Consider the following 14,610-nt stretch of genomic DNA (forward strand, 5'->3'; position numbering starts at 1 on the left):
ACCATAGCAAATAACGGGGATTTCCTTCTACCATCTCTTTGAAGGCAAATATTTTTATTACTGTCTTGTTCTATTCAGATTAATGGTACTGCTCTATTCAATATTCTGTTTTGATAAGTTCTATAATGTTCTGTATTTCATTTTATTTTGATATATGTGATTGAAAGAACAACTACTATAAAGATAATGATACATACTGTGATACCTATTACTGTTACCCCGGTAACCTGCTGTGAAGTTCTGTACCAATTTCACTGTACGACTTAGTTGGCTTTATTCTGTCTTGTTCTGTTGTATTTTGCTACTTTCAAAATAAAAATAGAAAATAAAGTCCTATAAAGCTGCTTTTGGGGAAATCATTAAGAAAACAAGACACATTCCAGAGAAATGAATAAACATGTTAGTGTAAATTGATATTAAGCTTTATTATCTTTGTCATAGATATATTACAAAAATTAAAATTAAAATTATTATTTATTCACCTAGGAAAAGATTTCTCAATCAGAAAGCAGTAGTATTATATTTGTTTTTATATAAAACAAAACATTAATTTATTTGTTTTGAAATTTTTGCTATGTTCCTAAATTATATAAAGTTTTAAAATTTAGTTATAATAGTGATTGTATATTTGCAAACACTACCATTTTGGTGATTGGATCTCATAAACAAGAAGACAAAATTTTAAAATTCACTTCAGATTTCTTCATTTGAAAGAATGATGTAAATCACTCATTCATGATTCTATTTTACTTAGAAAGCAATTAGGAGGAAAGTTTTATTAAGAGTCTAAATCTAGATCCTCTATTCCCCCTGGAACCAATTCTAATAATTTCAAGAAGTCACATAGTAACAGTAATAGTAATAGTAATAGTAATAGAATTCAGCTGACTGGTGAGACCTTTTTCAAGTTTTGTCTTTTCTGCCTTTTTTCTCCAGTCGGTTTCTAGCTGGTTCTGTCAGTACTAAGGGTTCTTGTATGATGGTGGCAGGGTAATTTTTACCCAGTAGTTCGACTTCCACTTGCTGTCCCACCTCACTCAGCTCTACAGGGACGTATGCAAAGGCCAGGCTCTTCTGGAGGCTGTAGCTGTAGCTGCCAGATGTCGTGTTGCCAATCACCTGGAAAACAAGACCCAGCCACAAGCAGTATCTCAGCCACAGTTATGTGCTTCTCCAGATGAAATGGCCTAAAACAGAATCCACTCACAGCATGATATCCTTAAGGAATGCTGTCTGCAGATGACACCAGCAACGGAGGAAGAAATGTCCCATTAAAAAAATTTTTAATGAAAATTTCCAAGTTATATAATCTTCAAGGACACATCTGCATTACTCTGAAAATTCTCATTTTAAAATAATAACACTTAATTTCTAAATACCTGACATTCTCCTCAGGTTTGAACTATAGGGGATTTGATAGGAAGAATGAAAGACTATTTTTAGCTTTAAAAATTTTATTATTGAGTCAGTATAGGAAGAAGAGGGGGGAAATACTTAGAAGAAGAAAAAAAAAACTTCCAAATTTGTTTAGCTATTTCTGTTGTGATTTAGGAAACAGCCTGCCAATGAGCACTGAATTAACTACGAATACACTAGTATCCAATGTGACTCAAAACTCTGCATAAGTGGACATATATATAGCATGTGTTATTCATGTACACATGCATTGTTTAACCACTCTTGCCAACCATAAAGGTCTTTGGCAAATGGTAACGTGAACAGTTTAGCTTTACTAAGCATAAAACATAGTGCTGGACCCTGGAGGAGTGAGGAATGTTGCTGTGCTTGCCCTCCCAAGCTTGGGAAATCACCAGTCTATGGGAAAACAGAGCCAGTGAGCCATGTAGCACGTGAGTGCCAGCATGGAGCTAGGGTTTGTTCTTTGAAATGAGGCTGGCATCTCACTGTTTATTGTATTTGAGAATTTTAGCCTGTTACTTTTAGTAGTTCTAGAGGTTTTACTTATTATCTGAAGTGAGGCTGGCATAGATTCAGAACAAAACCTACTGATGTGAAAGAAGACACAGAATTCAAAAGAAAGAAAGAGGGGGAAAAATCAGCACCCAAGAGGATGAATTAAGGTAACTCCAGACGACAAAGGAGATAACCGTGCTAAACAAGGAATCAAAGTCCAGGCAATATAAAAAAAGATTTTATCCTATGAAAAGAAGAAAAAGCTATATAACAAGCCCAATTAGAAGATAAAGAGGTTAGTGGGCACAGATCTAAAGCAGATAATGAAAGATAAGAGAAAGCAGAAGTGCAAAGAAACCTCAAGTCAAAACACTTCATGAAGAAGGAAAAGGAAGACAATCTGAACTTCTCAGAGTGGCTTCTGGTCACGAGCACCACTACTGCGTGGGCCACACGGGCTGGCCGTATAGACGCCCAGAGCTGGAGGTGCACACACTCCTGGACAGCAGTCAGCCTGGGGTGATCTGCTGCTTTAGTCAGCCCATCCAGACACCGGTCTTTTGATCTCCACACAGTGGGCTGAGTATAGACCTTATCTTTATAGTCCCGGTGTTTAATTATCTCTTTGAAGCCTCAAATCAGAGGCTCTCCATATGATTCTGAACTTATTATGGTAAGAACTGGTTGATCAAAGAAAAGAGCAAGAAATTTGAACACACTCATCTAGCATATAATTATAGGCAAAGTGCAGCACATGCTTTAGATTCCCTTTTCATCATAGGAGATGGAAGGCAGGGATTTGGGTCTGGGAAATGGGAGTTTTAATTTTCTCTCCTCTCCTCCACCCTTCTTCCTCTTCTTTTTCTTCTTCTTCGTCTTCCTCTTCTTTCTCCCCTCTGCACTGTAAATTGAACCAGGACCTTCATACTGAGCTGTATCCCCAGTCCTCGTTTTAATTTTTATTTTGAGACAGGATCTTCCTAACTCAATAAGTTGCTCAGGCTAAGCTTGAATTTATGATCCTCCTGCTTCCATCTCCCAGAGTACTGGATTGCAAGCATGGGCCAGTTATCAAAGCTTGTTGTAAAACTACCTGTGTGCGTAGCTGTGGTTTCACTTTCCAGTCTATAAGCAGAGGTTGTATTTGGAGAAGGAGAGTGCATGCCGGTCGTTTGGGTGCCTGAAGGACAGGCAGAGCCTGGGGCAAGTGTCCGGTGCCCTTTCAATTCAGGGCAAAGCCAGACAGTCTTCTACCAGCCCCACAGTGGTGCCTGACAATCACTTCTACCTTGGTAACCTCAGGAAACAGAGTACTTGTTTCCTGAGATGTAATTTTAAAATATGCTCTGTTTTCTGCTAGAGCTTACTTTCATTTTTGCTTTAATTTCTCCCTAATCCGGGGTTTAGTATCCCAGCATAGTTTCTCAAAGTCTTGTTTTATCCTTTTATCTTATTACTAAATCTGCAGGGAGAGGATTTCCCTAGCATTTATTTTAAACAGTTCTACCTTAGACTTTCCAGGCTCAGTTCAATCCATTTCTCCTTTTGTTCAGTGAATTGGAAGCACAGCTTGCCTCACTCTGCCGAGTCTTGTTCTTTGTTTAAGGGAACAGTGACATTCCTTTTACCAATGTAAATAATTCTCATTTATTTTTGGCCTCTTCTCTTTCCACTCTTAAATTAAGAGGAGACTCTGGCTGATTTGAGTAACGTGGTAATGGCCTTCAAAGGAGGTAAAATAACTCAAGTTAGATGATGGATTGTGGTTCTTTTTTTTTTTCCCTGTGTGTTTTAGTTTATAAAATAATAAAAAAGAAAACCTTCTAAACTCTCTAAACTTCCCCATAAACTTCTTCCTTTAAACTTCCTCCCAAGCTAAGTTCTTTCATTACTAATCCTCCAAGCATAATGAAATCTCTCCTCATGGATTCCTACATTCTTTGATTAAAAATTAAAATTTGTTTAACATTATAGGCACTGCCCAGCTGCTGACTGGACTTTACTTTTCCCTGGGGTACTCATCAACATTTGACATAACATATATTTTATTTAGTTTGTTTATTGCCTATCTCTCCCTTCTCTAGAACATAAATGCTTTGAGGTCTGAGATTCCTGTCTGTTTTGTTTCTTACAGCGCTTACATTATTAATGTCACATAGTAGATTATAAACATAACTTTGTTGAATAAACAAAGTACCTTATCTCTAGACTTGGAAATATTTTCAAGAATACAATATCAAACATCAAACGCAATATAAGCCAGGAAATAAAAAGCAAAAAGGAACTGTTATCATTATAGTGCACAAAGACCATCAAAGGAGGGCCTTTCATAGGAGGAAAAACTTCTCTAGCAAAGCAGGGCAATGATAGCTGACAACCATTAACTGAATATTTCAAAATAACCAACAGAGAAGATTTTAAATGTTCTCAACATCAAGAAGGATAAACATTTGTTTATACCAGTTACCCTGATGTTGTCAACGTGCCCTGTATACATGTATTGTGTATATTATGTCCTGTAAATATGCACAATTATTATGTATCAATTAAAACTAAAAAATATTTTAAAGAAAAAAAGGGCTTTGGAAAAGAGGATCAAAAAGAAGACCATTTACGTGATAAAATGACCTACTAAGCACTGAAGAGCAGACACTTTGATATTAGGAAACTCAAAGACACAATCCTAGAATTGCTGAGTTGATGGCTATATTGGCAGATGGCAAATGTCAAGAAAGATGAAACATATAGCATGCAAATGTGTTTTATACATTTAGCATAGGAAATACAGTTTTTAAATGAAACGGGTTTTCAGGATTTTTAAGCTTGAACTTGGGTATCATATTTAAATTTGTCTAAACAAGGAGATTATACAGAAACCATTGTTCATTTTCTGTTAGTTGGTTCTAAATACCCTGTAATACTGTCATTCTCTTGAATAGTTGTACACTGTCTTGATATGTTTGATGCTATAGTATACAAAGTTATACTCAAATATTTCAAAGAAAGAGACACTATGGTAACTATTGTTATGTCGGGTTATCTTGTGGTGAAACACTATGTTGCTTAAATTTTCTGTTCTGACCTGTGTTGTTATGTTATTATGTCCTCTTTTATCTCAATCTCCCTTTTTTATTTCTATTTCTATTTATTTTTATTTTTTTAATTAAGGGAAAAAGAAAAAAATAGCAGGATATATTATAGTAACCATTTTGATTTCCTATTAACTTGATTTGAAACCCTGTATTGCTCTCACCATCTTGTTTTGACTGATTTTAGTCTATTCTGTTTTGCTTGATAGTATCAAGTTTGAGAGTAGAGGCAATTACTTTGAAGACAGTAAGATTCACTATGATGCCCATTCTGGTTTGACTATTATCTTCTTTTGAAGTCCTATAAGGTCTCCAATGTTTTGGTTTTATTGGTTTTGTTCTGTATTGTTTTGTTCAATTTTATTATATCTGATGTTATAGGCAATTCTTTTTAAGGTAGCAAGAGGCAGTATGGTAATCATTGTTGATCACCTTGTATTCTGCTTTTATATCACGTACTATGTGCATCCTTGTTTTGACTAACTATGTTTTGACTATCACGTACTATGTGCATCCTTGTTTTGTCACATTTGGTTTTATTGTCTTCAAAAAAAGTAATAAGAACTGTGGGAGTAATAAAACCCAAAATGTGTAATTGTTATTGTAAAAAAGAGAGGAAAACAAAGTGCTCTAAAGGATATAACTGCATGTATATTTAAGTGTGTAAGATAGATAACCATATTACTAAGTTTTTGTTGGATCATTGAACAGAACTGTTTGCAGTCTCACTGTTTGAATGTCCACTTTATATGCTTTAATTTTATAACTTGAACAACTATTTCTAAGATGATAATATGTAATCTATTAACTAGTGATTTCTTACTGTTTATTTTGTTGGAAATTTTGTATTACTTGTACCCTTTTTCTGTTTTGTTTTTTCTCTTTAAATAAAACTAAATATGTCTAAAGTCCTTTGGTTGGTAATAGTAAAACAATGTTGGTAGAAAGATGAATGTACAACTTCTGAGGAAGCTGGGTAGGAACAGAGTGAAAATGTAAAACAAAAGAAAGACAGGGTGAAGGAAAAAAGATAAAAGAGGTGCAAAGAATCTTGGACATGATCTCATTCAGTGCCTATTTATTGTCTTTGGCTGAAAGGTAACAGAGGATCGAATCCAAGGCCTTCACACTGAATTACATTCCCAACCTCTCTATTTTTATTGTTTGAATTTTACTTTTTTTTTTTTTTTTTTTTTTTTTTTTTTTGGTACTGGGGATTGAACTCACGACCTTGCACTTACCAGGCAGGCATTTATGCCTTTGAGCTAAATCCCCAGCCCTTCTATTTTTATTTTGAAACAGAACCTCACTAAATTACTAAATTGCTCAATCTTGGAACCCTCCTGCCTCAACCTCCCAGAGTGCTGAGATTACGAGTATGGGCCACCATATCTGGCTTCATTGGCTTTATTTTAGAGGTACGAAGTCTGAGGCTCAAAAGTCAAGATCAAGTGAAACCACTGGTAAGTCAGTAGAAATCATGCAAATTTTGGACAAATTTGAAACTAAAGGCAGCACATATATTAAGAGACTAAAACAGAGCAGAAAGAAAGGGAAATGATGAGGAACTTGAACAGAAGAACAAACAGTAAAGTTTAAGAAGGAAGTGGAGGTCAGCCTGTTATCTATGATAAAAAGGAGAAGGAGCTTGAGCTATGAGGAAGTCTGCTGGCTCATGGTCTTTGGTCATATCTCTAGCTAGTGGAATGTACAAGAACTTGCATATTTAAGTCCTAAAGAGCACCCAGGAGCCAGCAGGAAGACACAAGAGCAAATTGGAGCATTCAGTGTACCCTAGAAGAAATTCCAAGTCCAAGCACATCTAGATTGGGAATTAGCTCAGGCTAGCTGTACAAAGTTGAGGGATTTAAACTCTGAGCCCCAAAGCTCATCTTTAAATGAGATAATGATATATAATGGAGAGGGTAAGTGATAGAGTATATGAAAATAGCAGCAGTATCAGTAGATGTTAGTTCTGCACTGGGCTGGGGCTGTAGGTCAGGGGAAGACCCTGGGCTCAATCCCTGGTAGCATAAAAAGTTAAAGTTTTAAAAATACGCATGCCTGAACTGAAGTTGCTGTTTCTTCAGAAATCCAAAGGTAACCCCTTTTCCTTAACTTTTCAAGGCTCCGTCTTTGCCCCTTGACATAGATGTTTTCATGGTGAGTTTCTGCCAACACTGTAGGCTAACTGTCCCTTTTTTGATTCAGATTCCCCAGGAAGCTGAATAATAAAGCTAAATTCCTTATCAAATCCATCTTTTGCATTTACAGATTTGGATGTGGTGAACAAATAGATTATCTTACCTCAGACTCACATCTTACCCATTGTACAACCTTTTTTTAAGTCCTTTGGGTTTTTTTTTAAACAGAGCACATAGGATCATATACTTTTAAAATTGAGCAGCATTTCATTTTTCTTTCAGTTTAGTGTTTCCTGATTCTTGAATGTCAGCTCAGAACTCACAAGTGTGGGGAGTATATCAGCCTTCCAGTGAATAAATAACAGCAAAAACTCTTACCAATAAACACGTAATGGGGAGTTTCTGTTGTGGACACTATAGTGACCCTGGCCACAAGGTCCTGCACACTCACCTTGCCACGGTACCAGACGCTTTCATTCCCCTCCGGGTCCACATCGTCTGTTGCCAAGGTGAGAAAGACCAGCCTGCGTGTCAGCCCCTCGGCTTTAATCTGTTGCAGTGCCTGCTTTCCTATGAAGTCTGCTGGCTGCAGGAATCCAAGATAATGATGATGAATGAGTGCTCAACAGCTGTGACAAGGTTAGAGATGCAAGCATTTAAATTTGTCTTTGCTATTTTCTCACCAATTACATGTTAAATAAAAATACAGATTGGATCAAATGTCTAGACAAATAGTATTTAGTCCTCGCGTGATAGTTCAGCCACCTCCTACTTGAGAATGTTAAGACTTTAGGATAATTACTTGTGGTAACAATTTTACCAGAACCGCCTAGGCAGTTAAAACATAAGTGCTACAGTGGGGGACTAGGAAAGTGACCCTTGTGTCTGGTGGCTGTATACAGGAGACCAAGCAGGACACTGCACCTGGACATGATACAGCAGCTCAGTCGGCTGTACCAGAGAAAGACACAGTTTTCTGAAATGTGATGCTGAAAACCCCTCAAATGCTATATTTTTTCTTCTTCAGTCCCTGGAATGCAGGAACCTAGTGGGCTTCATTCACTAGGTCATATAGGACACATTTATTATGCCCTTACTTTGTGCAAAGCATTATGCTAGGCTCTGTGTGGTCGGCACACACAGCTTATTCTTGAATACTGCACTCTCCAAGCTTTTTTTTTTCTCCCATGAAACCCATGACAGATGACATCCCTATTCCTAATGAATTTCCCTGGGCAGACTCAGGGACACTTGATAAATGAGATGAACTGCAGACTGCCCAGGATGGGTCGGTCCCAGAGGGACACTGTCATAAGACTTCCACATAAGGAGCTCAAAGATGCAATGCTTATCTTATGAGGCCAAAAGAGGATTTATGATGCACAAAGCATATCCTATAGAATGACATTTAACTAGAAATCTCAATAGAACAATAAAAACAAGATTCTTGAAGCAGTTCTCATGGATGGACTATTCTCTGAAGAAAAAAAAAAAAAGAAAAGACTGTACCATGAACTTCAATTTCTTCATTGACTATAAAGGGAAAGAAACTCAAATTTCATGCTGAAGATGGCTCTCATGGCCAGCGTTTAGGGTTCATGCAGCCCTGTCACATTTAGGGCTGTGCTCAGTGAATCTTGCGCACTCCCAGGCAGGACTCCATGCAGGTCCTCACAGGCCTTCACCCCACACCCTCAGCCCACCCTGACTAACAGAGCTGCCACAGTGAACTTCAGCAAAGCATGACTTTTATGAATATTGTAGCTTCCAATGCCAATCTGCACAGGAAGCTAAAGAAAACTTTGGCCAAGGTTAAAGTAACATGCAAAGTAAATTCAGTTCATCCTTCTTCCCCAGTGTGACCCAGATGGTGAAAGCCAACTGTAAAGCTCTATTATAAGGCCAGAGCATGAAGACTTCAAGACTGGAACCAGTAGTATTTCATACAGGATGAATCGGGGAATGAAAGGAAGACTTTGACTTGCCTAAATCCACACAGAAGATAAAGATAATTTCACAATATAAAAGTCAATAACAAACCAAAGTTCACTATAGTTTTTTAAATATATGCATACAATTATTTTCTTACTTTAGCACTTGAAATATATACACACATAAAATATTAAGACTACCTTCAAAAATAAAGAAGACAGCAATATTTTATAAAGCACACATTTTCGGGTATAGTTACATTGATAAACAAAGGTTTAAGACAGACTGAAAAACATTTAAATTAACAGAGCCCAAAAGTTGGTAGTTGAATTGGTGTTAATAAAATGCTAATAGGGAATAAACCAGATTCATATTTAAGATTGTCTAGACAATTATGTGAACTTTCTTTACCATGAAATTGAGTTAATTTTATTTTACTCTCTAAATCACAAATCTTTGGTAATTGTTTCCCCTTTTGTATAAATATTTAAAATTTATAATTTGTAGTTGAGAATTTTAAAGTTCTTCATAGCAAACTGTAAATATTTTAAAGGCTCTCTACTTTCTACTTTTTGGGAACAAAACTCCAGATATCCCATTGATTTCAACATTAAAAACAACTATTTTTACTTTTAAAATAAAAACCAACCATTTTCTAATTAATCTTCCTGATAATTTACAATCTGTTTATTGAGAAGTCACAATCTTCATGAATTTGCTTGGGTTTTTTGAGTTTTTTAAAAAAATTTTATTTAAAGACTAAACAAAACAGAAAATAGGTAGAAATAATACATATGTTCAAAGAAAAAAATAAACAGTAAGAAATCACTAGCTGATGTTTACATGTTGTCATTCAAGATACAAAAATGGAACATGTAAAGTGGGAATTCAAACAACGAGACTGCAAACAGTTCTGTACAACTGTCCAACAAAAACTTAGTAACATGGTTGTCAATCCTATACACTTAAACATACATGCAGTTATCCATATCTTCATTTATGTTTAGATTAAACAAACTAAAGCAGGTTAAAATCATTCTGAACAAAGAATAATAGTATTGCTGGGTTTCACATCATGATACTCCTTGATTAGCACTGGGTATGGTAGTGTCTTTTTTTTAAAATTTAATTTAAAGAAAGACTAAACAAAACAGAAAACGTGTAGAAATAATATGTAATTTCAAAGAAAAAAATAAACAGTAAGAAATCACTAGTTGATGATTACAGATTGTCTTCTTGCAAATAGTTATTTATTATACTAAAGTGGAGCTTATAAAGTGGGGATTCAACAGTGAGATTGCAACCAGTTCTGTTCAACTATCCAACAAAAACTTAGAAATATGGTTATCAATCCTATACACTTAAACATACATGCAGTTATCCATATCTTCAATTATGTTGAGATTGAATAAATCCAAGCAGGCTAATATCACTCTGAACAACGAACAATACTATTGCTGGGTTTCACATTATGACACTCCAGGATCAGCACTGAGTATTTTAGTCTCTCCTCATGTGTCATAAGATCAGTTCTCATAAACTGTTTATAGATTCTACACATGCATGAGTCTTAACATGTATTTCTACCCTTTCTATATTAGAGGGAGAAACAAAACAAAGCAAGGCAAAACAAAACATATTCCTATAAACACATGAAATGAGATAAACATATAAGACAGTTGTATAAATCGTTCTACCATGGTTCCTGTGTTGTTTCTTGTTATCGCTAATAGAACTGGCTATATCATCAGACATAGTATAATTGAATATATCAGTACATAACAGTTTTAATAAAAATACAAGTTTGTATATAGTATAGAACTTCAAAAACCAGCAGTTATCAAACCAGAATGTGTATTGTAGAGTCTTGTCATCTTCAGTGTAGTTGCCTACTCTCAGACTTGATACTATCAATCGTATCAGTTTGGAATAAAATCTTTGCCTCATTTCTGTTATGCTCTTTTTTGTCATCAGTTGTCTGCTTATCTTCTTCATTCTGTTTTCTGCTCCATTCATTGAGGTCTCTCTGCCACTGTTCCTGAAATCCAATTACTTTTCTCTCTCTCTAGAATGCCCTGGAGTATTCTCTGTAGAGTTGGATTGGTGGTTGCAAATTTCCCAAGTTCCTCTTTGTCTTGAAAGCATCTTGTTTCTCCATTAATTTCTAGAGACAGTTTAGCAGGGTATATCAACCTGGAATGGAGGTTCTTTTCTTTCAGGGCTTGGAATATTTCACTCCAGGCTCTTCTTGACTTGATGGTTTGTGTCAAGAAGTCTGCCATTATTCTGATGGGTCTTCCTCTGTAGGTTATCTGTTTCTTGTCTCTAACAGCTTTTAATATTGTTGTTATATTGAATTTCTGGGATCTTGATTATTATATGCCTGGGTGTAGCTCTGTTTTGGTTGTAGGTGGCTGGTGTATGCCTCATATATTGGAATATCATTTCCTTTTCCTATGTTTGGGAAGTTTTCCTTAATGATTTCTGTGAATAACCTTTGTAGTCCCTTTGTTTGTATCCCAGCTTCTTCATTTACATTCTTTATTCTCAAGTTACAGATCCTTTTGTCATCTTCTAGCCTTTGTATGGTTACTGCTTGTTTCCTTGTTATTTTTAAAAAGTTTTCTCTTTCATATTGCCACATTGCAAAAGTGTCCTCCAGTTTGGATAAGCTATCCTTAGTCTCTTTCAAGCTGATTTGCCATCTTTCCATAGAGTTTTTAATTTCCTGGTGATCTCTTTGAATCTGCTTCATGTAGGCTATATTTCTTTATATTCTTTACCAAATGGTTCTCTCCTATGTTTGCGTTCCTCCCTTCTTTCGTCTGTGTCTGCTTGAGGGGTGCTTAGTATCTCTCTTATTAATCTTATATCTTGCTTTATTTGGCTAAATATCTCACTTTTGAACTCATCTATGAGGTCCCAAATATATCTCTTTATGTCCATTGGTGCTGTGTCTGATATTGTATGTTTGCTGTTCTCATTCTCCTTTGCACTTACCTGTCCTGGGTCAATGTTTTCAGGGTTGGGGTCTGGGAACTTTTTGTTGTTGCTTCCTCTTCCCATCTTTTTTGCTTCTTCTAGGAGGCCCCAGCTTCTTTTTTGGTTACAATTCTTCTGAAGCATGCTGACTAGATGACCCTTCACACTGCAGTGTTAGTGAGTTGCAAACAGGGACAGCTTATGCTGGCCCCTCCCCTCCAGATCAGTCAAGCTGCTGTGGCCTGTATTACTTTGCATTGCCTTCCTCTGAACCAGCCAAACCTCTGAGGCCCCACTGGGCCAGTGTGGTTAGTGTGCACCACGGCTGCAGGGACTTGACCTCGGATAACCTATTTGATCTCAGCCAGGTCACATAACCCAGGCCTACCTCACTCCACCAATCCCATTTGGGAAGGGAAAAATTGACTGAAGTCACTGCTGCCTCTTGTACTTGCCAGTCCTGCCTGGTCCCAGAATGTCGTCTGCCAGAGCCCCCCTATTTATGGAATGGCTCCACTTCCATGACTCACCACAGGTCGATGTAGGCACTCTGCCAACTCAGCCCTCCATTTGGCTCGCTGACCCCTGAACTCAATGTAACTGTGCCTCCAGTGAATCAAAGTGGCGGGACCTCGGACCGCTCAGCAAGTTGCGGCGGGACCTGGACAAGTCACGGCAGGACCTTGGATGGTCATCAAGTTGCCTTAATTTCTTCTTGGGATGAGAGAATTCATCTCTCTCTGTTTGGGGCTCCCCACTCTGTATTATGTTGAATTCGTTTTGAGGTTTGTTGTTGTTAGCAACGGAAAAGGACCCATTTAATAACTGGCTTTTAGGAGCTGCCATTCAAGCAGTCTTCAGTTCTATGGCACTCACACAGATGCCTTGCAGGGAAATCAGACCCATAGCCTTCTTGTTCTCTTGTGGCATGCTGTGAAGAGCAGTTGAGTTTTTCTGATGGTTTACAAAGAATGCAAACTTTGAAGCTTTTACTCCTTTCAAAGTCATGGCACCCTCACAGTATTCACTGTTGACCATAAACTGAACTCTTCTGATCGTCTTTCTCAGTGATTTCACCTGAATATCATTTGGGGAGGAGGCAGAAGCCAGTGGAGTTCTAATCACAATGTATTCTTTGTTGGAAGCCTGTGGTGAAAATGTAATGCTCTTTTCAGTAGCTTTTTGTATTGCTTTGCCATGCCGCTGGCATGCTCCTTTATCATCTTCTAGAATCACCTTAGACACACTGATTAAGTCCATCTCCCCAAGTTGAGCCAAAACACTTACTCAGAAATGATTGAGTTCTCTTTGAAAGAGTCCATTGAGAATATCTATACAAATTCTAGCCCCATTTTTTCACCAATTATTTTCTTAAATAATTATTTTCTTAAATTTTTTAAAATTTCTGCTGGATAGTTTCCCTTAGTATTTCTTGACCTATTTTAGGATTTCACTTGGCATTCTTTTTTAATTTTGAACAAACCACTTTTTTGAAATGAAGAACTCGCAGCAAGTTTATACTAGAATGTTGGTCTGGGCTTTGTGTGCATGCAGGTCACTGGTGAAACTTTCTCTCGGGGCATAGTCATCCTCCTCATGTCCACTGAGGCACCGTGTTGAGTAAGAGAGAAATGGGCACTGTCTTCATCAAGCCTATTGGCCTCTAGTCTGCTGTGTTATTTGAACTATTATTTATTTTCCTTGTTAGGCCAGGTTTGGTTTTCATTTCAAGTTTTCCAATCCAAGGGCTCATAATTGATGACTTAAGGTATGTTGACCTTCCAGAGTCTTTTGTGCAGTCTTTACAAGAGCTTTCCAAATACTCAGTGCTGTAGAAACCTTGTCTTCCACTGTCATCAGGTTTTACCAGTTTAATTTCAGAATGAATATGGTCACAGTGAACATCATTCTTCATTTTGACAGAAAGAGTGGAACTTTGTTTTTTATAATTGTCCAGGGGCAAGGGTACCCAGCAGCAGTTGCTGAAGCTGCAGGGACAGAGGGTGCAGTGCAGTACAGTTGCAGGGTACCAGCTCGTCCCAGTGGATGGGCTTCTGTCTCAGGTGAAGGATTAGTGCTATAGGTAAAAAATATATATCTAAATGCAAAGAAAACTGCACTAATGACAAAATGAATCTTTTTGTATTTTTAAGTTTGACCCATGGTCTCACTAAGTCTCTCACTTGTCTGGATTGGACTCAAATGTCTGGTCCTCTTGCCTCCGCCTCCCAGAGTGCTAGGATTATAGATGTGTGCCACCACACCTAGATTTTTCTATCTTCATAACAGGAGACTTTTTGCAATAGATAAATGATGACAAGAGTGTTTTTTTCTGAGTTCCTGTCCTCTTCCCATCTCCAGTTAGTCTATCTCCCTGTTCTCTATCATCTTTTATAGTATTTAATAAAATATAAATCATACAAATACTTTACATAAAGAATATTCTTTTTAAAAATTTCCCTTGGAGGTCTGACCCTATTTTGAGTGACACTCAATACATAGTATTTTTACACTCTGTAAAAGTATCTGAAGACACCTGATGTTTGACA

At 37.0% G+C, this 14,610-nt stretch overlaps 1 protein-coding gene across 3 annotated transcripts in view; it reads right to left on the minus strand.

The window, feature by feature from the left end:
- Positions 1-406: 406 nt before the first annotated feature.
- The window catches only part of Dmgdh (dimethylglycine dehydrogenase), a 44,476-nt gene continuing 30,272 nt past the window's right edge, over positions 407-14,610 (minus strand). For all 3 annotated transcript variants that reach the window (XM_063258404.1, XM_003464405.4, XM_013146617.3), the window contains 2 exons: positions 7,599-7,733; positions 407-1,119 (listed from right to left, as the gene is read on the minus strand). In XM_063258404.1, coding sequence (XP_063114474.1) covers positions 904-1,119; positions 7,599-7,733 — 351 coding nt within the window. In that variant the 3' untranslated portion in view covers positions 407-903. The remainder of the gene's footprint in view (positions 1,120-7,598; positions 7,734-14,610) is intronic.

The sequence above is a fragment of the Cavia porcellus genome, unplaced genomic scaffold, assembly GCF_034190915.1.
Source record: "Cavia porcellus strain 051 isolate PalLab524CR breed Dunkin Hartley unplaced genomic scaffold, mCavPor4.1 scaffold_11, whole genome shotgun sequence".
In the NCBI taxonomy this organism is placed as follows: Eukaryota; Metazoa; Chordata; class Mammalia; order Rodentia; family Caviidae; genus Cavia; species Cavia porcellus.